The 27,311-nt window shown below is 37.7% G+C and overlaps 1 protein-coding gene across 3 annotated transcripts in view; it reads left to right on the forward strand.

Annotated features, from left to right (window-relative positions):
• The window catches only part of ITGA4 (integrin subunit alpha 4), a 109,159-nt gene that overhangs the window by 39,422 nt on the left and 42,426 nt on the right, over window positions 1-27,311 (forward strand). For 2 of the 3 annotated variants that reach the window (XM_043487441.1, XM_043487442.1), the window contains exons 11-17: window positions 2,220-2,314; window positions 3,503-3,593; window positions 4,192-4,237; window positions 4,627-4,781; window positions 10,096-10,250; window positions 22,301-22,450; window positions 24,425-24,501. In XM_043487441.1, coding sequence (XP_043343376.1) covers window positions 2,220-2,314; window positions 3,503-3,593; window positions 4,192-4,237; window positions 4,627-4,781; window positions 10,096-10,250; window positions 22,301-22,450; window positions 24,425-24,501 — 769 coding nt within the window. Of the gene's footprint in view, window positions 1-2,219; window positions 2,315-3,502; window positions 3,594-4,191; window positions 4,238-4,626; window positions 4,782-10,095; window positions 10,251-22,300; window positions 22,451-24,424; window positions 24,502-27,311 lie in introns of those variants that run through there. The other variant, XR_006273093.1, reaches the window with a different exon arrangement.

A 27,311-nucleotide genomic window follows, 5' to 3' on the forward strand; every position in this document is an offset into this window, starting at 1 on the left:
TCTGAATATACTTAAATATCTTCTGCTTGGAAATAATTGATCTGGGCTGGCTTAATAGTTCAGCTGAAAAGGTTCATTTGTATTGTTTCAAGATATTTTTATTAACATAGATAACTTGTGCTAGTAACTGATAAATAGAATTCTTGCAGTATCAGTTTTATAACCCAACTTGCTATCTTTTCCTGTATTATCAAGAATCAAGGTACAGAATCCTGTTAAGAGGTACTCAGAGTAGCCATGGTTGAAGTATAACCCCCACCCCCCATGAATGACATCGCTAAGTGGGCTCGTTTCCAGCAGCTACAGGATGCTTCCTCCCTCACCCTTTCCTCACTCACCCTTGTCTCCCTCTTTCTCTCCCCTGCTTCCTCTCCCTCCCCATTATGTTGCTTGATTTATTCAGTCTACACAGAAATGGCTCCAACTGTTCCAAATTGTCAATCTCCTGTGTGCCAAGCTGCCTCTCGGTCCCCTACAATGCACAGGCTGTGTCCTCTGTCCAAACATTGCCTTTTTTCTCCTGGCTCTGACCTACTATAATTGAAGTCTTCCCTAATTTTCACCACCTTTTCCCTGCATGCCATGTTATTATTTTTACTTGCTGTTCTTCCCCGCTAGACTATGAGTTCCTTTTTGTGATACTGTCCTGTAGAGTCCTGTAGATACTCTGACAAGTATCTGGTATGCAGTAGATGCTCAGTAGTTTTCCACTGAATGGATAAATGAATGGATATATTTTGTACATAAAAATTTAAAATACTTTGCACAAGTTAAAAGAGGCTAGCCTTGGTATGTCTAAGCAAAACAGGCTTAAGGTGTGTCTAGTATTTAATTTTCAGAGAAGGCAATGGCACCCCACTCCAGTGCTCTTGCCTGGAAAATCCTGTGGATGGAGGAGCCTGGTAGGCTGCAGTCCATGGGGTCGCTAAGAGTCGGACACAACTAAGCGACTTCACTTTCACTTTTCACTTTCACTCATTGGAGAAGGAAAGGCAACCCACTCCAGTGTTCTTGCCTGGAGAATCCCAGAGACGGGGGAGCCTGGTGGGCTGACATCTGTGGGGTCACACAGAGTCGGACACGACTGAAGTGACTTAGCAGCAGCAGCAGTATTTAATTTTAGATTAAAATAGAAAAACTTTTGTATTTTTAAAATTGGGCAGCATTTGGCACAGAGTTTTATTCCCATTGAAAAAGCAGTGCAATATTACAACTGTAGTTGTTGAAAAACTTTTAGATCTGATGAATAATGATAAATAATGTCATGAAAGCAAACTTTCTGTATTTTAGTTTCTCTTAAAGTAATAAGAAAAAAATCACTTAAAAATATATGAATATACTCAAATAATTTGGCATAATATTTGGTAAAGACAATGAAATGTTCTTACCAACTTTTTTTTTCCTCCTGTGTACTTTGTATTAATAGCATTTAAGCAACCATGTTATTCAGTTTCCATTTTCTCTTGGTCTTATGTGGAAACATATCCTTCATTGGAACAGGAATTAATTTAGAAGTCATTTGGCAAATAAGTAAAACCTATAACTCAAAGGTTCTTGTGGTTTATATTATTTAAGAGATGATAATAACTTATTATGTGCTACACACTGCTCTGAGCACTTCACATGAGTTGCATCTTTCTGCACCCAGTGAGTTCTCTCATGATCCTGTGCGGAAGTGAGAAAGCAGATACAGAGGGGTTAAGAAATGGGCCCAGGAACTTCCCTGGCGGTCCAGCGATTAACAGTCCACCTTCCAACACAGAGGGTGCAGGTGTGATCCCTGGTCAGGGGGCTGAGATCCCACATGCTACACAGCGTGGCCACAAGAGAAAAGAAATGGGCCCAGGGAAGGACAGGGAAGCCTGGAGTGCTGCAGTGCCTGGGGTCAGCGACGAACAATCGGAAAGCAGAGCTGGCCACTGGTGGTGCTGGGTCAGGCCCTGGCGGTCTGGCTGTAGGACCCAAGTCCTTAACCATTCTCTTACCTGCCTCTGAGACCATCAGACTCTAATTTCCACACACAGACTTGACTGTGCAATCCTGTATGTTGTTATGACAATGATAGTATTGCATAATTTTTTTTTTCTGTCCAGTGAAAATGCTGTTTGTTGATAAGGAGTTTTCCTATGTGATATTTAGTAAAGAGCATGAAGGCTAGTTTTCAGAGTCTCATTCTTTGCATTAAGAGTTTATTTTCTGCCATTTCAATTCTTGAATAGATGTTGCTATTGGAGCCCCACAGGAAGATGACTTGCAAGGTGCTATTTATATTTACAATGGCCGAGCAGATGGGATCTCAACAACCTTCTCACAGGTGGGATAATACTATTCTATTTTCAAAAGAAACATTGGTAATAAATTCCTTCTTAAAACTTCCAGTGTTAGCATACACTTATTTTTCTTAACATGCCCTTTCAAACACTTAATACTGTTTCACCATTTTCTTATAATAACAGTAGATGGTCTCATTTTTAAGGTCATTAATAACTCTATGAAATCATTTTATTTCCATAAACAAGAGTTCTGGTTCACTTCCATCCTACTTTTTCTTTAACCTATTCAGGATTTCTCTCTGCATTTCATCAGATTTATGTTCTGAGGTAATACCCCTACTCTTCCAAGTAAGCCCATGTGGATTTGGTTAACTGTCTCGCTTCATGGCTAAGCCCCATCTTCCATGGAGGTTTCACAGGAAGAGCAGAGACTCATGTGAAACTGTCTTCCTTTCAGTGCAAAGCAGTGAGATGAGAGCACTTTATTAAGGTTTCCTGGCCTAGCTCTGACTTTACCTTCATATTGTGAAAAATCAAGACATTTCATTGCATAGAAGAAAACTTCATGCACATGCAGAGAAGAGAAATTTTTTCAAAGATACTCTTAGGGAAACTTTAGCTAATACTGTTATTTTTGATTAGGCAAGGTGGGTAAATGATCCTCTATATAGCATGAAAGATATATACTTGTCTATTAAAGAATACTAATTCTCTTGGACAACTCTGATACTTGTAAATCAATGTCTGGACATGAAATTAGACACGTGGGATAGCAAGCACATATCTGACTTGAGTTGTCCTTGTCAAATACTAGAAAGCAGTCTGGCTAAACGAGATGGTTATTATAAATCTAAGTAGTAGGCTCCACTAAGTGATCATAAATGTCTTATTTTCTTATTGGTTTGATTGCTCATGTTGCTTAGGGAAACAAGCATACAGCCTGAAAAGAGACTGAGGAGAGAGTGTCAGGAGTGTTTTAGGAGATCTTTACTACATAACTTTCCCTTTGCTCACAAGGTAAAGAAAGCAGGTTTTTTCACGTCACAAAATAGATGTCAGTTTTCCACTTCAAGCTAGAGACTACTTTTTCTCCCAGACACATGTATTTGCCTTAACTACAATGCATTTGTTAATAATGTGTCAGGGTTCATTATTTAACTAAGTCAGTGTTTCTCTGGGATATTAGATGTTTAAACCCTGCTTCCCATTCAACTTTACTATTTTTTCAGAGAATTGAAGGACGTCAAATCAGTAAATCATTAAGTATGTTTGGACAGTCTATATCTGGACAAATTGATGCAGATAACAATGGATATCTAGGTGAGTATAAAATTTACTATATTTTATAAATGGAAATAAGCACTATTGTGGGTGAGGTGAAGTACATACAACTCGTAGAAAAAAGTGCTGATTTACTGGTGAATTTTTCCTTCATTTTTTAGTACTCTTGAATTCACAGATGGGTCAGAAATAATCAAATAATTACTAAGCTTTTACACTGTAGGTTACTTAATATTTTATTCCTTGTTTTCAAAAAAATTAAAAGCATTTGCGAGAATAAATCAAACATATGATGATGAAAAGAAGAGGATTTTCTTTTTATAATTTGAAAGGAGATATCTCGGCGGGTGTTCGTAGTCCAAAAATAGAATTTTGTTTTAGTAAGGCTGTCTTTATACCATGTTTATATCATAATGTTTATCTTACATGATAAAGGGATGAATGTCATTGTAAATGAGCAGGTTCAGACACATGTGAAATGAATCTTAAGATGTAAGCGTATCTTTTCTAATTAATTTTCTGTAAATACTATTTTGATATAGTCACAAGGTGATATGTAGTTAAGTATTTATGGCTGAAAGTAATTCTCTTTGACTAATGATGATCATTAATCTGTGTTATTTTTTTCTTCCCCCAGATGTAGCAGTTGGTGCTTTTCGGTCTGATTCTGCTGTGTTGCTAAGGTAAGGTTGATAGATTTCACCACTTAACGACAATTGGGCTTAATTGTAAATGATGGGAGGCAGTTTTTAAAATCAGCATGATGGTGACCTCATAACACTCTTTTTGGTACTCTGAAATTTAATTATTGAACTTAGGATACCTTTCCCATCTTACCTGGATATATACTTAAATCATCTAAGTCAATATTTTTAGAGATTTTAGTAAAAATTTATTTTGATTCATACATGAAAGTATAATTGAGTGTATATATGTATATATACATATATATATGCTATTAAGCAGTTTCATAAAATTACTTGATCAGTGGAAACTGACAATGCAAATGTATTTGTCACCTTAATGAAAAATAATTGTGCAATTAATATTGCTAATTTTATTTCCTTCTTAGGACAAGACCTGTAGTTATTGTCGAAGCTTCTTTAAACCACCCCGAGTCAGTAAATAGAACAAATTTTAACTGTATTGAAAATGGATTGCCCTCTGTGTGCATGGATCTGACACTTTGCTTCTCATATAAGGGCAAAGAGGTTCCAGATTATATCGGTAAGGGTGCCCTTACAGAATTAATGCCTGACAGAATGTGCACTTCCCTCATAAACCTCATGATCATCTTTCGAGGCTTTTCCCTATTTCACCATGGAGTAGTTTTTAGGGCAGGAGAAAGCAGCCGTTCTTCATCACCTTCCAGATTCTTGCTGTGTTCCAATGAGTTGGATAAGTTAAGGCTTTAGTTGTTTAAATATTATGGCAAGAAGTAGAACAAAAACATCACTTGCTGTATTATTTAAGGTGAACTAACTGAGTTTAATCTGTAAGATCTCTTTAAAATAAAAAGAGCATCACCATAGCTCCTCCTCTTTTACTAGGCTTACTGAAGTCTTGAGCTGGCAGACTCAAGACTTTTCTTGAGTTTCTTTTCTTCTTATCCTATCCTGTTTGGGTAATTGAAGAAGCTTCTCTGAAAGTCTGGATCCTGGGTCTAATTTTGATAAATAGCACACATCTCTTCAGGATTTACTATGACAATCGGTTCCTAAGAGCCATGCCCATATGCCTGTACATAGACAGCTCTCAATTATCCGCTCTGGAGAAAGTGGCTTATATATATAATTTTATTTATTTTTGACCGTGCTAGGTCTTTGCTGCTTTGTGCAGGCTTTCTCTGCTTGCAGAGAGTGGGGGCCACTCTTCGTTTCAATGCATGGGCTTCTCATTGCAGTGACTCCTCTTGTTGTGGAGCACAGGTTCTGGAAGCATGGGCTTCAGTACTTGTGGTACACAGGCTTGGTAGTTGTGGCTTGTGGGCCCCACAGAGCACAGGTTTCGTAGTTGAAGCACGTGGGCTCGGGAGTTGTGGCTTGAGGGCTTACTTGCATGTGCAATCTTCCTAGACCAGGGATTGAACCTATGTCCCCTGCGTTGACAAGCAAATTCTTTTTTTTTTTTTTAATTGGAGGATAATTACTTTACAATATTGTGATGATTTCTGCCATACATCAGCATGAATCAGACATAGGTTCACCTATGTTCCCTCTCTCGTACCTCCCTCCCACCTCTCTCCTCATCCCACCCCTCTGGGTTTTCACGGAGCACAGCAAACTCCCACTGGCAATCTGTTTTACGTATGGAGATGTATATGTTTCAGTGCTATTCTCTCACATCATCCCACCCTTCCCTTCCCCTGCTGTGTCCAAAAGTCTGTCCTTTGTGTCTGCATCTCCTTTTGCTGCCCTGTAAATAGGGTCATCAGTGCCATCTCTCTAGATATATGTGTTATTATATGATATTTGCCTTTTTCTTTCTGATTTGCTTCTCTCTGTATAATAGGCTTTAGGTTCATCCACCTCATTAGAGCTGACTTCAATGCATTCCTTTCTATTGCTGAGTAATATTCCATTTTGTATATGTACCACAACTTCTTTATCCATTCATCTTTTGATGAACATCTAGGTTGCTTCCCTGTCCTGGCTATTGTAAATAGTGCTGCAATAAACACTGGGGTACGTGTGTCTTTTTCAATTAAGACTTCCTCAGGGTATAGTCCCATAGTGGGATTGCTGTCACATGGTAGTTTTCTTCCTGGTTTCTTAAGGAATCTCCACACTGCTCCCCATAGTGGCTGTATCAGTTTGCATTCCCACAAAGAGTACAACAGGGTTCCCTTTTCTCCACACCGTCTCCAGCATTTATTGTCTGTAGACTTTTAGATGATGATCATTCTGACTGGTGTGAGATGATACCTCATTGTAATTTTGATTTGCATTTCTCTAATAATGGGCAATGTTGAGCATCTTTTCATGTGTTTATTAGCCATCTGTATGTCTTCTTTGAAGAAATGTCTGGTTACTCTTCTGTAATTTTTTGGATTGCTTTGTTTATTTTTCTGGTATTGAGCTACATGAGCTGTTTGTATATTTTAGAGATTAATCCTTTGTCAATTGTTTCATTTCTATTATTTTCTCCCATTCTGAGGGTTGTCTTTTTACCTTGCTTATAGTTTCCTTTGTTATGCAAAGGCTTTCAAGCTTAATTAGGTTCCATTTGTTTATTTTTGTTTTTATTTTCATTATATTAGGAGGTGGGTCATAGAGGATCTTGCTGTGATTTATGTCAAGAGTGTTCTGGCAGGCAGATTCTTATCCACTGTGCCACCAGGGAAGTCCTGAAAAACTAGCTTTGATATGGTTCATCCAACATTGTGGTTAATCTCAAATCTTATATATGTCACTTCATAAGCCTTATTTTTTTTCTAGCAAGTTAATGTTCCTAATTATATTATATTTAAGCTAATGTTAGGATAACTACTAATGAAACTGGCCCATGGTAGGAGAGAGACATAAAAGAGTTTACCGTTTTGATGTTAAAAATTCATAAGTTTCCTGTACCCCACAAGATCTCTCAAGAGTTGTTCACAAACTTGACCCTGCAGGTTGTCCTCTGAACTTCATGAAGGGAAGCAAATACTGAACCAAGCTTTAGATATGTGACAGAGGCCTCAGTCTAAATTAGCCTGTAATAAGAAGTATAGGATGAGCCTGATATTTCTACTTTAGATCAGATTCATTTTTTTAACTTTAATTTTATTCGAGTATAGTTGGTTTGCAGTGTTTTTAGTTTCAGGGGTACAACAAAGTGACTCAGTTATACATATATTCATTCATTCTTAGATTCTTTTCTTACAGATATAGATCAGATTCATGTTTAGTAACACTCTGCAAAAGTCCTCATTAAAGATTCGGTGATGGGACAGTGAGCAGAACCTCCATCTGATTATTGATTGAAGAAGTAGCCATTTGAGAGCACGACCCTAGTAGCACAGTGACGCAGGCAAACTGATGGGTTATCTGAGAGACACGTTAAATAGATAGAACTATTCTCCTCTATGGAAAATCAGTGTGTGCTGTACCAGCAATTCCATTGCGACCAAATACTTCTTTAAATGGTTGAAAACAAATATATGAAAATCATAAATAAGCATAGCATTGTTGCTGAAGCACACTTTATAGTTGTGGTAAAATGACTCCTTGGGAGAAATAATTCACGTGGTAAACATATTTAGTAAAACCAGGACATTTTGCCTCTTACTGCAAGTGGATTTGTATTTCCCTTCTTTCATGTACTTCTTGTCTGAGCTCAGGGTGATGAATTTGTAGATGGCAATTTCAATTGCAACTCTGTTTCTGAGGCACTGAATCTCGGTTATTGTAATTCTGAAGATGAACTTTATTTTCTAAATAAAAAGAATGATGAAAGATTCATTTGAAGTTTGTAGGAGTGATGTAGGTTTTATATTTATGTTTCCTTGAAATAAGTAGATAAAATCCTCCCATAAGAAGTTACTCCTAAAGTATAAATGAACACTTGAGGAATTATATAAATTATTTTAAACATCACTTATGAATTATTGTTCCTGTTTAATGAATGACATCTCAGACTGTTAGATATAGCTTGTTTTGCAAGGAAACTTTTTATTTTTCAATTTTTTATATTGAGGTATAATTGGCATACATTATATTAGTTTCAGGGGTACAACATGATGATTCAATATTTGTGTATATTGTGAGTCACCAAAACAATCATCCCTCATCATACATAATTGTAAATTTCTTTCTTGTGTTGAGAAATTTTAATACTTACTTAGCATCTTTCAAATGTGCAACACAGTGTAATTAACTGCAGCTCTCTGATAGCTCAGTTGGTAAAGAATTCACCTGCAATGCAGGAGACTCTGGTTCAATTCCTGGGTCAGGAAGATCCACTGGAGAAGGGAAAGGCTACCCACTTAGGAATTCTTGGGCTTCCCTGTGTCTCAGCTGGTAAGGAATGCACCCGCAATGCGGGAGACCTGGGTTTGATCCCTGGGTTGGGAAGATCCCCTGGAGAAGGGAAAGGCTACCCACTCCAGTGTTCTGGCCTGGAGAATTCTGTGAATAGTGGAGTCCATGGGGTCGCAAAGAGTTGGGACATGACTTGAGCGACTTTCACTTTCACTTTCACCATGCCATACATTACATCCCCATGACTTATCTGGAACTTTGTATCTTTTGATCTTCTTCACATGTATTTCCCATCCTGCACCCCTCACCTCTGACAGCTACCACTCTGACACAGAACCCTTTAAATCTAAGAAATAGATCTTTCTTTCCTAAACAGATCAGTCTTGGAATTGTTTGGTTATTGTAAATTTTTCTTGTTTTTTTTTGTTTGTTCGTTTGTTTATTGGTGATCTTCTTTAGCAGATGATCATTTACTATGTCAGACTTGAAATAAATTCTTATCAAATTGCCAGAATATTTATCGAGAGAATGTCAGACTACATTCGTTTTTGCACAAATCAACACTGGAAGATCAAGCCAGAAATCAATAAAGATAAGGAAAATAAATACTCAGGGTCTAGGGCTGGAAAGGAGATGTCAGAATCAACTGTTATATAGGTTTGACTTTTACATCATGTGTTCACTCTGCATTAAAAAAAAAATAAAAAGAAAGGTAGCAGCCCCTCAAATTAGAAACAAACGAAAATAAATGAACCCAAACCATACCTGAAGGGCTTCTCTGGTAGCTCAGTAGTAAAGAATCCACAAGCAGGAGGCAGGTTTGACCCCTGGGGGTCAGAAAGATCCACTGGAGAAGGAAATGGCAACCCACTCCAGTATTCATGCTTGGGAAATTCCATGGACAGAGGAGCCTGGCAGCTACAGTTCATCGGATCTCAAAGAATCAGACAGGACTGCACAACTAGGCAGCAGCAGCAGCAAATTATATATGAAATTAGTTCTGTAACCACACAAGATACAAGTATTCCAGGTAACATTTGCCTGCAGTACTCTGCAGGTTCTTCCTCAGTCAGATGTTCTAATGACAAAAGGACTCAAAGAAGGCTGAAACTTTACTCAGAACTTTTATTATCAGTAACAACTTTGGTATTGTAGTTTTGAAATGTTTATATATGGGTGGTGGTATTGATTTAGTTGCTAAGTCGTGTCTGACCCTTACAGCGCCATGGACTATAACCCACCAGGCTCCTCTGTCCATAGGATTTTTCAGGCAGGAATACTGGAGTGGGTTGCCATTTCCTTCTCCAGTTTATATATGGAAGGATTAAGCAAATAATCAAAGATGTTAATTTTCAAAGTTTATAATTCTTTTTTTTAAATTTGTAAAAATAATTTTTGAAATGTACATTCTAAATTGTTTCCTCTTTCATATTTCAGGTTAGTTTTTAGAAAGTAATTTAATAAAAATAATATGTTCCCAGTATGCTATATAACTGTGACTATTATCACTTCAAAGATAAAGAAAATAAATTAATACTGTATGAATTATATTCATTGCAATTCTCTCTACATTTTTGCAGTTTTGCTTTATAACATGAGTCTGGATGTGAACCGAAAGGCAGAGTCTCCATCGAGATTTTACTTTTCTTCCAATGGAACTTATGATGTGATTACGAGAAGCATAAAAGTATCAAGCAAAGCAACTAGCTGCCAAACACATCGAGCATTTATGCGGGTAATGTAAACTTGTTTTCGTTAACAGATATGTAAACTCAGTGTCATCAATACATTTAATTCTCATTGCATTGGTGTGTTTTATAAAACATAGTGAAAAGTGTTAACACCTCCCGAACTAGTCTACTACTCTATAGTCTAGATGTTAGACCACCCTGTGACCTGGGTAATTCAAACCCTGCTTACTGCGTCTTTGTTTCATCTTTATCACATTGAGGGCATCTCTGTTTTTAAGGATCTGCCTTTTCCTATCCTCAGTTGTTACTTTCCCATCTCTGTTTACATGCTTGCCTAAAAATGTAAATATCAGGTAGCTCTGCGAGCCCCAAATCTATGCCTGGTGGATTCTGGGGGCTGGGGGCAGGCTGTGGAAGTTGGTTTGTTTTTCATGTGACTTTAAGAAGCAGAATTGAATGTGGCTGCTTTTGGATCATGCCTTTGTCTCTGAGCCAGCACTGTTGGTGATGTCAGTGGGAACTCACACAGTTGTCGCGTGGTGGGGATCATCTGTGGGCCGCGATGATGGCTCTTGGGGTGGTTTGGTGTGTATTCTGCCAAAGCATAGCCGATTTCATGTTTCTTTTATTAAAACACTCATTCCCAAACTGATCATCACGTTCCTTGCGTTGGTCACATTTTATTGTATGAAGCAGCGCCAGGTCTTTTTCATTAGGGAATGGTCTACTTCATCAGAAAATCTATTGTCACAAAAAAGCCAAACTATTCCCGGGAGCCCTTTCTGGGATTTCAAATAGTAGCCTCAGCTTAGACCTTAATTTTCCCTTAGATGCTTATTCCAAGCAAATGCAAGCAAGCAACAGGACTATTAAATGTTAAAAGCAATAATCCTTATGCTATTTCCTCATTTCCCTTAACAATTTTTATTATTGTACTAGGGTAAAGCTATTAAATGGTTGAGAGCCAAAAGTATAGAATGATATTAGAGTAACCATCATTGATATGGTGGGGATTAAAGAGGTTTTTTAAAAATTCTACACAGTTAATTTTATTCCAGTTAACCAATTTTAGAGACTAACATTGAGGCCATTTTATACTTCCACCTTTTTCCCTTCTATTTGCCATGCAACAACGGGGCCAGATGCCATGGTCTTAGTTTAATATTTATTCTTAAGCTGGCTCTTTCACTTTCCTCCTTCACCCTCATGTAGAAGCTCTTTAGTTCCTCTTCACTTTCTGCCATTAAGAGTGCTATCATCTGCATATCTGAGGTTGTTGATATAGTACTTCTAATGAGTAGTCATGTTTAAAAGCAATTGGTCTATATTATGATGATCTTTTATCTAGTTTGTTTCACTTTTTCTATTTCATATTCAGTGCTCACATTTCATTTAGTTTATGCTCTTCAATTTTTGGAGATTTTTCTTTCTTTCTTTTTTTTTTTTTTGATGCTCTTTCTCAAGTCTTTATCAAGTGTAGTAGAAAAAAGCTTTTGTATACATATATAAAAATATGTATTATAAATATTTTAGAAAGCTTATGAATTTTTGCCTAACTAAAAAATTGAGACCGTTTTAAAGATAATAAAAGGACCAGCACTAGACTCTGATAAATATATTGTGTTGAATTTGTATAAATGGCAGTAAATTGATCTGATTTTATTGGTCCTGTTTCTTGGTATTGTTCCTATGACTAAGGGTCCATCAAAATTGTGCACATTCCTCAGAATAAGCTTGTACCCGAAATGACATTTGAGCATCGGTTTCTGTGTTCGTTGCGTGTGTGCTTGTTGTGTTACCATGCTAGCGACAACAGCAGGTTACGGCCGTGACTTTGGGCCATACTGCCAAAATCAAAAATAGCATTTAGCTCTGGGACTGGTACATAGTGGGACTGTTTATTTAAAAAGGATTGTTTCTCCCAATGTTGTTTTTCCTTTCTAAATTACCTTGCTTTTGTTTGGGACATTCTTTAAACCTGTTACATAGAAAGTCAGAAGGCTACTCCAACACCCTCCCTTGCAACAAATCCAGAGGGTAGGTGTAAAAGTTACAGAAGCAGCTGTCCTAACCTTGAGTTTGGTCAAGGACTTCCAGCTGTTATTTGGGAAGAGGTGAGAAGAGAATGTGCGCGTTTCCCACCCCCACCAGCATGGTATCCAGGGCATTCAGAAACATTCACTGAATTGCTCCTTTGTTCTGGAAAGCATGTCCGGTGTCAGGGGTGTGTTATACACATGCATTCTACCTCGGCACCCGTTACAATTAAATAAGGTGATACTTTTTAATTATTGTTCTCAGGCCCACAGCCCCACCTCTCAGAGGACAACCCACCTGCTACCTGGGCATGCTTCCCTTGTATAGGTTCTGTTGGCCATACCAATCAAGCTCTACTTCTCCTTCCAATTAATTTAATAGACATTGAGTACCTACATGGTGACAGGTTCTGTTTGAGACTTTTATATAGGTCAATGACTGAAACATAAAAAAGGTTACTACCCTTATAGAGCTTATAGTGTAGTGTGGAGAGATAAACAACAGTAATAAAATGTAAATTTTATAGTATTTTAGAGGAAGATAAGAGACTTAGTTGCTCAGTCTTTTCCGACTCTTTGTGACCCCAGGGACTCTAGCCCACCAGGCTCCTCTGTCCATGGAATTCTCTAGGCAAGAATACTGGAGTAACCGTTCATTTCTCCAGGGGATCTTCCTGACCCAGGGAATGAATCTGGGTCCCCTGCATTGCTGGCAGATTCTTTACCATCTGAGCCACCATATGGGTAATGGAAAAAGGAAAGGAGAGCAGGCAGAACACAGGAAATGAGTGCTGGGGAAGGAGTAAAGGGTGCAGTTTTAAATAGGGTGGTCAGAGTGAGTTTCATTCAGAAGGTGACATTTGAGCAAAGACTTGAAGGAAGCACGGAAGTTACCAGGGGCAATGCAGATTCCTGGGGCATTGGTCCTCAACTTTGGCATCCAACAGCATCACCTGGGAAGCTGGTTAAAACCACAGATTGCTGGGCCCCACCTAGAGTTCTTGATTCAGTAAATCTTCAGTGAGGCCTGAGAGTTTCCATTTCTACAAAGGGTGCAGGTGATGGTGATGCTGCCAGTTTGGAAACTATGCTTTGAGAATCCCCCATCCAGGAGGAGAACAGTACAGAAAGAAGAATTAGGTTAAAAAAAAAAAAAAAAAACAACCCTCAAGACAAGAACATGCCTGGTTGTTTTGGAGAATCATGGGGAGGCAAGGATGGCTGGAAAAGAGAGCAGGGGGAGAATAGTAGAAAAAAAGGTCAGATCACATAAGATCTGTGATTTTCTTTCTCCAAATAATATGGGATCTATTGTAGAGTTTGGAGCAAGAGAGGTGACATGATATAACTAAGTAATAATAAGGAATACTCTAATTGCTTCCTAATGGCTATGTTGAGACTAGGCAGCCACAGGTTGACACAGAAAGAAGAGGATACTTCAGTAAGTCAGCTGAGAGATGATGGCTCCAGTGAAGATGGTGGTAGTGGATATGGTGAGAAACAGGAGAAGACAGATCCTGCACAATTTACTGAAAGATTGGATGTCTAACATTCGAGAAAGAAAGGCTCCGAAATGATTCCAAAGTTGTTAGCCCAAACCACTAGAAGAATACAGTTTTCATCAATAGGGCAAGGGAAACAACTCTTGGGTGGAAAATGTTGAAGTTCAGTTGTGGACCTGCTGAGCTGGAGAGATTTGTTTTACTGTTAAGTGTATAGAGCAATTCAGCATTTAAATATACTCATCTGGAGTTGGAGAATGCTATGGAACTGGAAATACAATGCCTCTTTGGCTTATGAATGTGGTTTAAAGTCATATGAGATGGCTGAGATCATGACAAGGAGAGAAGAGCCAAGGTCTGTCCTCTGGGCACTACACCATGAAGAAATTGAAAGAGATGGCTTACAATGGAGATGAGAAGGACCAGTCAGTAAGGAAGGAAATCAAAAGCTCCTGGCATCCTGGAGGTGAAGTAAATAAAGCAGGGTAAAGAGGAGGGCATGATGATGTTTTCAGTGCTTCTGCTTAGTCAAATAAGATGAAGACTAAGAACTCACCATTGGGATTGGCAGTGTAGAAGCTCTTGGTGATCACAACAACAGCCTTTCAGAGGAATAGTCGGGGGAAAGGAGGAGAAGAATTGGAGACAGAAAGTAGTTTATTCTTTCACAGATTCTTTCACACATTTTCTGGTATGCTCCAAAGGGGGCTGAAGAAAAGAGGTTGGGAGTCAGTAGCTGACAGGAGAAGTAGAGCGACTTTTTTTTTTAAGATAAGAGGAATAGCATATTTTTATGCTGATGGGTATATTCTAATAGAGTGAAACATTTAGGAAATAGATGAGAGGAAAGAATAGTTGGAGCAAAATTCTCAAGGCAAAAGCAGTGGGATTTAATTATACAAATGAAGGATTGATTCTAGGTAGGCACATGCCTAGTTCGTTTGTTTATGTGCAGATGTTGGGCACGTGTGGTTGGGAGAACTGGAAGTTCTCTTCTGATTGCTTTAATCTTCTCAATGAAGCAAGAAGAAAAGTCATTAGCTTCAGTTAGAATGGAAGAGGTGGTGTTTAGGGTTTGGGATGAAGATGTGAAATAGTCTTCTCAGAGTGTGAGAGAGTGAGAAGGAACAGTATGGTCCTGAGATGGCATTAGGCTCTCTCTTGCGTCAGAAGGTGGGATGAGTCAGTAGGGCTGTGGTTTTTTCCAGTCACATTCAGCCTGATAGGTGGGAGTAGATGACAGTCAGCCGTGGCTGTGGTCTGCCAATAGAGTGACACAAAGAAGAAGAGAGAGTTGAGGAGTAAGCAAGTGAGTGGTTATGTTGTTGGCCATGAAGGTGAGGAGAGGAGAGAGGACATGAGGAGGTGGGTGAGGAACAGGGGGAGAAAGCTGGATGTGAGGTCCCAGTGGGATCAGCAAGTTGTTGGACTTGAGTATTAAAGACAGTGAGCCAGATAGATCTCACCAGTTTTACATGTAAGAGCCGTTGCGGATCTGAAGGTGAGCAATGACTGAATTTTGTTTTTATTCTTTCACATAATCCATTGGTGATCTCACGTAAGTGAAAATTTTTAACCCTACTTATATTTTAAAAACCCGTCACAGTCTTTGATGGCAGAAAATTTGGCTATTTTTAAAATTCCAAATCTTCTCAAAAATCTTGACCTTTATTACATCCTTCTCTTTGAATCACATATTTTAGTTTCATGTATTAGATCTTCTTGGAATGTGGTAGACATTTTTAACAATTAATAGTGATCACATCACTGGAATATAAATTTGTTGGTATGTTATTTTTCTGAGACTATATGGTCATTTTTCTGGTTGGTAAGCATATCAGTTTTCTCAAGTCTACTTAATCTACTCATGATTAAAACAGGTACTACATAAGATTGTTTTATGTGAATTGTCAAAATGTGTTCTTCAGAAAATACGAAGGTAGAAATTATTATTTTTTCCTTATAGAACTCCATTTTTTAGTTGTCTAAAATTATGCCAAGCTTTAATTTTTGCTATTAGAGCCTTAAAATTATTAGATGTTATGAAAGAAGAAACTAGAATTTAGAGTTGGGAGTTAATAAAAGGTTGCTATGATAGAAAAGAATGGTTAATTTTTATGAATTATGGTGTTTTATCTATCAGAATTTTATTAGTTATCACTTTTCCCTTTATGAAAATGTTCCCTCATTCATGTAAGCATATGAAAATGAATCTTTGTCTTTGTTGCCTTCATAAGTACAACTTGATTTGGTCTTAGAGACTTCTTAGGAAAAGAGCTTAGGACAGGGGATAATTTTGAGGCTATTTTGATTTAGGAAAACCTAATCAATAATTGCCAACAGTTTTTTAGAAATGTTGGAGCAGCCATGCTAGTGAGACTTACCTTAAGGTTTTTAAAGATGACGTTTCTTAATTGATCTTGATGGAATCTCTGCATCAAAACACTCACTGATGTTTGGAAAGAGAACTAACGATCCAATGAGCTTAGTGGCCTTAGCCTGTTCTATAACAAGCATGAAATCAACCTGCCTGTGTATTTAGTAGACTATAGTTTATTCTTTCTTTGCTTTCTCTGAATTCTAGGTTTCTAAAATAAAAGAATTTTATTTTGTTACATGATTCTTTGGGTGACTTCTAAAACCCAACATTTTCAGTAATAACTTCAAAGAAATGAATGTGTGTTTGATTAGTAAATATATTTATTTGTATTTTATTTGCTTATATTTTTAAGCTGTACAAAGTTTATACATAGTTTAATGAAGTACCATTTGCTCCAAAGTAGTTATGTTTTAACCTCAACACACTATGGACTTTCTGCTGAAAATCTAAGTGCAAGCAAACTACATAACTATACTGATATTATGGTATCCTAGCAGTAGATTGGTTATTCAAACATATGTTAATTCTTTGTTAGATTCAAGGTCTTTGAAGGTATTATCTTTTGCATGTTTGTATTCTTAGAGGTAGCACAGCTCATTATATAAGGCCCTTAATTGAATAATATTTAATAAATTTATAGATGATGTGTTCTCAGTGCTTTTAAAATAATTCTGTGAGGAAAAAAAATCTGAGAATAGTCTACTGGTATAATGGTTAGAATACCTGTCTTGGGGATGTTATCTTTTCTCTGGAAGTTTTAGTCCGAGGTATTTGACAGTTCGCCCTCTGAAACATACGTAGCAGATGAAATGGTTATAATTACACATGGCCTTCCTGGCTCAGATTCCAATCTGTGCCCTAGTCTTCCCTTCTCCCATACCAACTCATTCCCCACATTGGCACCAGAGCAGCATTTCAAAAGCACAAATCTGATCACACTCCTTATTTAACAGTCTTCTATATGAGCATTTTCCCACGCCCTTTCAAGTGTAGATTAGTGGTTCTCCCTGTTCTGCACTTGTGTTTGCGTGTATCAGAATGGTCATCCCCCCACCACATGTGTGGATTTATGGGTTATAAACTGTGCCATAGACACCGACTTTCAGTTTTGTGTCCCTAGATCCTGCCTTCTACAGAGTAGACCCATAAATAGATATCTTCACATGTTTATTTATACCTCAACATCAGTTTTCATTCGGTAATATTTTATACATATTTCTGGCTCCACCCTTTAAATAAATTCCTTCACTGCATAAACGCAGGAGGAGGACATGAACCTACAGCTCCATTCTCGTTGGCCATACTGTACATTTCTGTGAAATCAGACAATAAGGCAGACTTTATGTAATTTCTGGCATGTGCTAGTTTGCATGCTTGTGAGTGTCCTATTTTTATGTAATTGTCCATAAAAATGTGGCATGGAATCTTCGTTATTTTTAATATAGATAGCACGTGCCCATCCAAATTAAAAATTTTAAACAAATCTACTTTTTCCCTCCTATATATTAATTAGTCACTTTAAGACATTTTTGATATTATAGCTTCTGTCCTTAGGTGGAGCTGTTAAAGTTAAGTAAGTGTGAATATCTGTCAAATACAGTTCTTGTAAGAGCGCACGTACATTTTATATATTTGAGAAAAGCATAATTAATAGCTAATTAGGATAATGAAAGTAATATACACCAGATGTAGAGAAGACCTTGTGGAAAATTAGTATGAATTAGATAACATGTGATGTGGTCAAAGCAAGCTTGTTGAGAAGAATTAAAACAGTGGACATGTGGAGGGACAATCAGTGGCTGTCTAGCTCCTACATCTAGGGAATAATTTAATCAAGTTTGCTATTGTAATACTCAGGGCTTCAAGCTGTTCCATTTTCACAAGTCAATAACTTGGGATTTGGGCCTTGATTTGCAGCATTCCTGTATGGTCAAGGTTTCAGGTTGAGATGATCACTTACCGAGTAATCTAATAAAAACGTCTCCATGTGTGAGAATGGGAAAGCCATGAGAGTCTTGAGTGCTTTGAATCATGGTACACATCTTCCAGGTACCACTTCATTAGTACAAGTCTAATTGCTTCCCTAGTGGCTCAGCAGTAAAGCATCCACCTGCCAATGCAGGAGACATGGTTTGATCCATGGGTCGGGAAGATCCCTGGGAGAAGGAAATGGCAAGCCATTCCAGTATTCTTGCCTGGGAAATCCTAAGGACAGAGGAGCCTGGTGGGCTACAGCCCATGTGGTCGCAAAAATGTCAGATACAACTTATCGACTAAGCAATACTTGTACTAGTCGAAAATGTAGCTCATTTTCTATTTAGTGTTCATTAGTTGTCAATAGGCTAATTTTATTTTTTCTCACTCCTTCCAAATAGTCACCAGAATTTATTATAAGAAACTAAAGTTCTGTAATTCCTTGGTTGGCTTATATAGCTACATTTTGAAGTAATATATGCACATAATAATTATAATAGTTAACATCTGTTGAGATCTTAATACATACCAAGCATTGAGCTAAGTGTTTTACATACATTATGCCACTGAATCCTCACAACAATAAAGTGTAGGTGTCATAATCACCATTATTACCATTTTCAAATGAGGTAATTGGTCCATAGATTATGTAATTTGTCCAAGGTTACATAGATAACAAGTGAGGGAACTGAGGTTTGAACCCTAGTACTCTGCCTTCAGACCACTTGATTTTAACTATATATATATATATATATATATATACATACACACACACACACATACATATACATATGTTGTTAATGATGAGAAGAAACAATTAAATCCTTTTTTAATTACATAAAGACATAGAATAGGTGTTGCCTTTTATGTGATGTGTCATATTTATTAACTAACTTTTATTAAAAATTAATACAGATGTAAGCAGCATAGCTATGATCTTTATGATAGGTATTTATTCATTAGGGGTTATTAATTTATGAGCTTTGGAAATCTACCTTTAGACAGAAATGTTTAAGCTATAGTCCAACTCTGAATTGTCTGTAAATAAATAGAAATCCACTGACATTATTCACTAGGATGTTTGTCAGTTACAATGTCATGGATCTACTAACGAACTAAGTGTAAATATAAACCTCATAAATATAACTCAATTATAGTTAAAATTAATATGTCTAGTCCTAGTGAAAACACTTGAGTTCTTTTAATGGTCAAGAGGGACTTTGCTGACTCTATTTTTTTAAAAAGAACTATAGGAGATCAGCCCTGGGTGTTCGTTGGAAGGACTGATGCTGAAGCTGAAGCTCCAATACTTTGGCCACCTCATGCAAAGAGTTGACTCATTGGAAAAGACCCTGATGCTGGGAGGGATTGGGGGCAGGAGGAGAAGGGGATGACAGGATGAGATGGCTGGATAGCATCACCGACTTGATGGGCATGAGTTTGAGTAAATTCTGGCAGTTGGTGATGGACAGGGAGGCCTGGTGTGCTGCAATTCATGGGGTCGCAAAGAGTCAGAAAGGACTGAGCAACTGAACTGAACTGAACTGATAGTTGGGAATGGAGAAGGAAATGACAACCCACTCCAGTGTTCTTGCCTGGAGAATGCCAGGGACGATGAGCCTGGTGGGCTGCCATCTATGGGGTCGCACAGAGTCGGACACGACTGAAGCGGCTTGGCAGCAGGCATAGTTGGGAAAGATTGAAGGCAGGAGGAGAAGGGGACGACAGAGGAAGAGTTGGTTGGATGGCATCATCGACTCAATGGACATGGGTTTGGGTGGACTCTGGGAGTTGGTGATGGACAGGGAGGCCTGGCGTGCTGCGGTTCATGGGGTGGCAAAGAGTCGGTTGACTGACTGGCTGAACTGATAGATTGAAATGGGCATATGAAAACTTGAGTCAAGCCAAGCTTTACGTTTATGTTTTTAGTGTGAAAGACAATGAGTGTGAGGAATTTTTCAAGTATTTTCTGAGTATAGTAACAAATACAATACCAAAATAAGAAAAGAAAAGAAAAACTGCATAGTTCCTTTATGCATGCTGAGTCACTTCAGTCGTCTCTGACTCTTTGCAACCCTGTGAACTGTAGCCCACCAGGCTCCTCTGTCCATGGGATTCTCCAGGCAAGAATACTGTAGTGAATTGCCATGCCCTCCTCCAGGGGATCCTGACCCAGGGATTGAACCTGCATCTCTTATGTCTTCTACATTGGCAGGCGGGTTCTTTACCCCTAGCACCACCTGGGAAGCCCAGTTCCTATGTAGGTGGACAGCATCGTCTGATTGTGAGCGTCCTTCTCAAATCCTGAGATTATATCTATTTTTAATTCTGTTGTGCATAAGATACTTTTTCTATAGATTTGCCATCAACATTTCTTATTTCTTGTAGTTTAAATGGTCAATTGTTATAAATTCTCATGGATTACTGTATAGTGGACTCTTATTTGTCCATGCTCCTTGTTGTTATTGTTCAGTCACTAAGTCATGTCTGACTATTAGCGACCCCATGGTTTGCAACACACCAGGCTTCCTTGTGCTTCACTATCTCCTGGAATTTGCTCAGATTCATGTCCATTGAGTCTTTGATGCCATCCAAACATCTTATCCTCTGTTGACCCCATGTTATCCTGCCCTCAGTCTTTCCTGGCATCAGGGTCTTTCCCAATGAGTTGGCTGTTTGCATCAGGTGGCCAAAGTATTGGAGCTTCAGCTTCAGCATCAGTCCTTCCAATGAATATTCAGGGTTGATTTCCTTTAGGATGGACTGGTTGGATCTCCTTGCAGTCCAAGGGCCTCTCAAGAGTCTTCTTCAGCACCACAGTTTGAAAGCATCAATTCTTCAGCGCTTAGCCTCCTTTATGGTCCAACTCTCACAGTCATACATGGCTACTGGAAAAACTATAGCTTTGACTATATAAGGGCTTCCCTTGTGGCTCAGCTGATAAAGAATCCTCCTGCAATGTGGGAGACCTGGGTTTGATCCCTGGGTTGGGAAGATCCCCTGGAAAAGGGACAGGCTACCCACTCCAGTATTCTGGCCTGGAGAATTCCATGGGCTGTATAGTTCATGGGGTCACAAAGAGTCGGACATGACCGAGCGACTTTCACTTTTCACTTTGACTATATAGACCTTTGTCAACAAAATGTCATCCCTGCTTTTTAATACGTTATCTAGGTTTGTCATGGCAAGACAGGAAGAAAAATAAATGAGTCTGCTTTGTTCAGTATATATTGAAATTTTTATATCCATCTAGGCAGGGCTCAGAGAATTACTTTCTAAGGAATGTCATGTTTTTTATCTTATCTGACTTCCATATTTTTTTTTTCACAGACTTGGGATTCTTGAACACCTTTACTATTTAGGGAAGTGTTTCCTTAATTAAATGTCAAATGCTTTTGAAAATACTTTCTTATTTTATTATTTATTTCAAGTTATTTTAGTGTGTGTGTGTATGTCAGCAGATAACTTTGATAGTAATGTAGTGTACTCCCATTTAACAAAGGGGCTATTGAATAATCAAATGGAAAAGATGATACAAATTTTAAGTTCATGTGAAAGTGTTTTTAAAAGAGAGAAAAATAATTCCTGCATGTAGAAATAAAGATTAAAATATATGAATTGACAATCAGTGGAATAAACTCACAGTTGTTTCTTTGGGGGCAGAGGACAGTACCATTTAAAATTCTAATCACTCAGACTTTTTGATCACATATAGATAAGATTAAGAATGATAAATGTTGTGTAAAAATTAGTAAGGTATTACACTTAGAATGTCATACAGAGGAAAATGGATTCCAGATGGGTTACAATTGCTGTGTAATTGATAAATCCAAGAACTCTTTCTTTATGAAATGTGAAAGCACAATAAATATAGAAATACTGTAACAACTAATAAGAAAATTGTATGCATAGAAAATAGCATGGAAGAAAATATGCTGAAATGCACACCTCTATAACTATTAGATAGTTCTGGTTTTTCTTTTTAATAACTTTTGTCTTTTTCCTAATAAACATGAATGCCTTTGATGTGAGTGAAAATGTGCAGTTCAATTTTTTAACAATATAGCTTAAAAAGAAAGGATATTTTTTTTTTTGCTTCCACATGTTGTGTTTGGCCTTGTGTAGGAAAGGAGGGACTTATATATTTTTTAATTTACAGGCTTATTTTTATTATTAATTCATATGATTTTCAATTTCTTTAGAAAGATGTACGGGACATCCTCACCCCAATTCAGATTGAAGCTGCTTACCACCTGGGGCATCATGTCATCAGTAAACGAAGCATAGAGGAATTCCCTCCACTTCAGCCAATTCTTCAGCAGAAGAAAGAAAAAGACATCATTGAGAAAACAGTAGGAATATTTTTCTTTATTTGAAACATTGTGTGACATACAACTAAAGAACTTTTTAAAATAGTATATAGTTCTGCGGAAGTGAACTATCTGAATTCTTTTTAAAACTTTAATGAAATTTTTTTTGTAAAAAAGATTTATGGTATATCTTGTTTTCCATTCTTTTTTTTTTCCCTTTAGAATATTGAACTGAATACTTTTAACTATGCATTTAGTCATAGCAGTGATTTCCCGTATATACATAAAATGTTAATTTTCTCTCCTTGATACCTTGTCAGTGAAGAAAGTGTATTTCTAGCAAGGACGTCTAATGGAAGTGAGCAGCATTAACAAGTTATTCAGTGTCGTCATGTGTCTTCAACTTATCTTTCTCATTTTCTGTCTCCTTTTTTCATTTTGTCTCCCTCTCTCTCACCCTGCCCACAGTTTCACTCATGTCTTATTAGTCAGATTTTACTCATTTATAAGTGTATATTTAATTACAGAACAGTTTCTCTTTTTAACTTAACTATATGCTTTCCAACCACATCTCAGGATCTAAATGCATTTTGAGATTGATCCTGCACTCTAACCAGTGAACTGCTTTTTATTTTTTTATTTTTTTTTTAGTGAACTGCTTTTTCAAATGTATGACAAAATATATCAGTTTCATTGACAGTTTATTCCCAGGAGTTCAGTTCAGACTTTTACTATCCAACAGCAAAAAGACAAAGTCAAAGGATGTTTGGGGCTGTGGTAAAAGTACTCATTGAAACACAGAATTCACTTACGGCACACAGAATGCAAAAGATGAAAAGGACATTTAAAGGTCTAGGTCATATCCTGTGCAGGCAAAGTTGCCCCTAAGTCACTTTAAGATATTTGAGCTTAGCATCAGCACTGTCTGCTCTCTGTGCTAAATCAAATGAAGATGGTAACTTAAGAGGAAACTTTCTCTATACCCTTGTATGAAAATATTTATGGAAGTCAGTTTTTTTTCACTCTTTTGTTGAACTGCAGCTTTCAATATCAGCTACCTTTAAATGCCTTTAATAATGAACATCTCAATATTTTAAGTACATAAGCTCAAATCTTAGGAACTTGTTATTAAAATGAGCTATATTTCGATTCTTCGAACAACCTGCTTTACAAATAAGAGTAATAGAAAAAAGTGCTATTTAAGTCGTCTAGGGAACGATTTAACTTTGTACTTCCCTCTGCTCCGCTGGTGTAGGCAGTGTCTGCTCTGATATGCCATCTGACCGTGCTCCACTCACTTTCCATTCCATGGGCCTGGCTCCCTCCTCTGACTCCAGATTTCTCTTTCTGTATCTCTCCCCCTTTCACCTGCCCCTCTCTGCTTGCTTTCTTCTTAAATCTTTTATGTCTGTGTTTCTTTGTCCAGCTTATACCTAAGGGCTCCCTGTGTATCTTACAGTATCTCTGGGTCCTATTAAAATGCTCAGAATTAAATAAATTCTGGAATCTCTTGATAAACTATCATTTGTTTTTATTCACTGTCTCTTCAGAGTAAAATTTCTGCATTTTATTATTTTCAACATAATATAAAGTCACTCTTCTACCATCTGTGAAAACTGTGTCATGCTTACGTATAATAAGCAGGATAACATGGCACCACCAGAAAATCGAGAGGCATTCAATGAAAAAGCCTTGGCGGCACAAGCTTTAAACACTTACAGAGGTTACTATCACAGTTTGATTAAACTTCTTTTTATACAACTACTATGAAAGAATTTTTTTTTTTTACTTAACACACTTAGATTTTAAATTTACCTATTGAAAGAACTTGGTTCCTTGAGCCCTGGAATTGTTACTGAACCTTCTAATTCTCAAACTGAACTCTTTGAAAGTTATCAATTTGCTATATTAATTTTTTCTCATGTATTGTAGATAAGTTATTCTTTAAAAAAAAAACCATAGAAATAGGCCTTCCGATTTTAACTAAAATGAAAAATATTGTCATTTTATTTCCAGATAAACTTTGCCAGATTTTGTGCCCATGAAAACTGTACTGCTGATTTACAGGTTTCTGCAAAAATTGGATTTTTGAAGTAAGTGTACTTTGCTCTCTGTTATTCATCAGGATGGGGTACTTTATATGTGCATGTGGGTTCTAAAGAATAAAGGACTAAGAACTAATCACTGGGGGTTAACAACATTTAAAGACCTGGAAAAGAACAACATTATGCTGAAAGAGACTAAGTGATCTATACGGTAGTCAGATAAGCATACGTTCAAAGGTGACCACTTACTGAGAGAATGAGGCTGTGTGAGCACCGTGGTTTTATCAGGCATAATTTTAATCTTTTTATTGATAACTCAGGTATTTCAGGATTTAAGTGTGTTGTAGATTATCATTAGTATAATTGTATTTATTTTTCAGACATTTTAAAGTGCCTGTTAATAGAATTTTAGTGGCAAAGTGAGCTAACCTTTATTACATCATGCTTAGTATTCTATCATCGAAAAACTGTTTACATAGTTCAGTGATGCGAAAGTGTTTGTTGCTCAGTCTCGTCTGACTCTGCAACCCCATGGACCATAGCCCACCAGGCTCCTCTCTGTGAAATTCTCCAGGCAAGATTATTGGAGTGGGTAGCCATTCCCTTCTCCAGGGGATCTTCTTGACCCAGAGTTTGAACCCAGGTCTCTTGCACTGTAGGCAGATTCTTTACTATCTGAGCCACCAGAGAAGTCTGATGCACAAATTCAGACTGATGCACAAAATCTCTAAATTTATGTGACACATTTGAAAGGGAATAAACCATTTTGCTGTCCTAAATTCATAGAAGGAAAACAGAAAAAAGAAAATACATGTAATATGCTTAGAATAGTGTACATAGTGCAAGCTGGATAAATGTTTGCAAAATAAACCATTGTAATTTTGTATCATATTTCTGTCCTCTCTATTGACATTATTCTGCAAGTGGAAGGGAAGATGTAAAAATGAAGATTGGAGATCTATACTTCAGGTTAAGAGCTACTTGTGTATGAAAAGTGAGAGAGACAAGGAGGCGTCACTGACAGGGCAAGAAAATGGGAGACTTTTTTGGGGAGGTAGGGATATAAAGGAAGCAGGTTTAAACTGGGGTATTCTGAGTTTGGTGAGATTTCTGTATGTAGCTCTCCACTGGAGAATCTAGTTCAGGATTGTATTTGGGGGCCCTCTATACATTAGTGACTTAGGAAAATGCCTGGGGTGGAAATGGGAATTTCACAGAGAAAAGAAGTAAGGATCAAATCTTGGCAAGGGTGGATAAATTTCATTTAAAAAGCTTAAAAAGAATAAGGAGTTACTCCAGGAGACTGAAAAAGTAACTTCATAGAACCAAGAGGAAAATCAAGTCCATGTTGAACTAGCCAATGGAAAATGTAAAAAGAGAGACTTAATACTGTAATTTTGTAGAGATCAGAGACCATAATGAATGAGGAAAGGTCATGGAAGTTGGCACTTAAAATGTGACTGGCAGGGGAAAAATAGAAAGTCACCAGCAAATTTTAATATAGAAATGTCTGAGCAGTTGTAGCATAATGACAGCGTCAGTGATTAAGGGAATATTTATGTATTTATCAAAGGTTATTTACTTAATCACGGGACGATATAAGCAAATGTGAGGATCAAAGGCAGGGAAAAGAATAAGTTGAACAGAGGGTCTACTTAAATCCAGGGGACACTTTCAGATCTTACTTGAATTCTCCTGTGAAGGGTCTGGCAACTGTTCACATTCTTTCTTCGGTGTGTTTTTGCTTTCATTTCCATGATGCCATCCTACTCCCATTCTCTTTGTATTGCTATTTCTCTAGCCCCTCCTTCTCAGTTGTGCTGGAGGATCACTGATTTTGGCTCTCTTGGCTCTTTCTCACTCTCCCGTATTTTCCCCGGATAATCTTACTCACAACTGTGACCTCCCCTGGCCTGCCTCTACTGCTGATCCACGGCTCTGAGCTCACACCCCTCATCCAGTTGCCTATCACACATGAACTGTTGGGAGCCTAGTCACCATCCACCAATGACACGATCATTAGTTACCGAAGCCCGCAACCTGGAATTCAGCTCCATCCTTCTCTCTTTCTTATCCCTGACATCAAATAAATTACCCAGCCTTATAATACTACCACCAGATATGCTTTTTATCCATCATACTACTCTGTCTCTACGACTATTGCTCCGAACCAGGCGCTCAATATCCTGCCTGAATCAATGGCCTTAACCGCTTTCTGGGATCCTGGTGTCTGACTTTGCATTATTCGAATTCCTCTACCAAGATGTTTCCAGAGTGAGTTTTCTCACTTAAGCTTATGATAGCAGGGCTTTAGTAGCTCATTATAATCTTAAAAATCTGAAGTCCTTAGTGCTCTTTCTTAGCAATTCCACTGAACTTTTTTCCATTGATTGCAGAATATTTATGGTTCCTTGGCCATACCGTCCTCTCCTGAGCCTCTGTATCTTTTCACTTCGACCTACCTATGTGGTTAGCCCTTATTTATCTTATAAATCTCAGCTGTTTCCTAGGTAAAGAAGCCCCACTTTGTCTCTGGCTACAAAAACCTGAGTCCTCCAGTGGTCCTGTTCCCACAGCATCTGTGCTCACCACTATGATTGTCCATCTCCACACTACCCTATAGGCTGCTTCAAATGTCTGCATTTTCATCTTTGTGGCCCTAATGCAAAATACAGTGCCTGGAATGCTATAGGTGACAAATGGATGTTTGCTGAGAATGCAGCAAGTTCCTCAAGGAAACAGCATGGGGATCAGACGCAGGTAGAAGGGTTAGGCTTAGAAAGCAGTTAAGATTTTCTTTATCTTGAGCTAAGAAACTGTGAACAGATGCTGACATTAAGAAATTTTAATGTGGTAGG

Source organism: Cervus canadensis, chromosome 15 (genome assembly GCF_019320065.1).
Source record: "Cervus canadensis isolate Bull #8, Minnesota chromosome 15, ASM1932006v1, whole genome shotgun sequence".
In the NCBI taxonomy this organism is placed as follows: domain Eukaryota; kingdom Metazoa; phylum Chordata; class Mammalia; order Artiodactyla; family Cervidae; genus Cervus; species Cervus canadensis.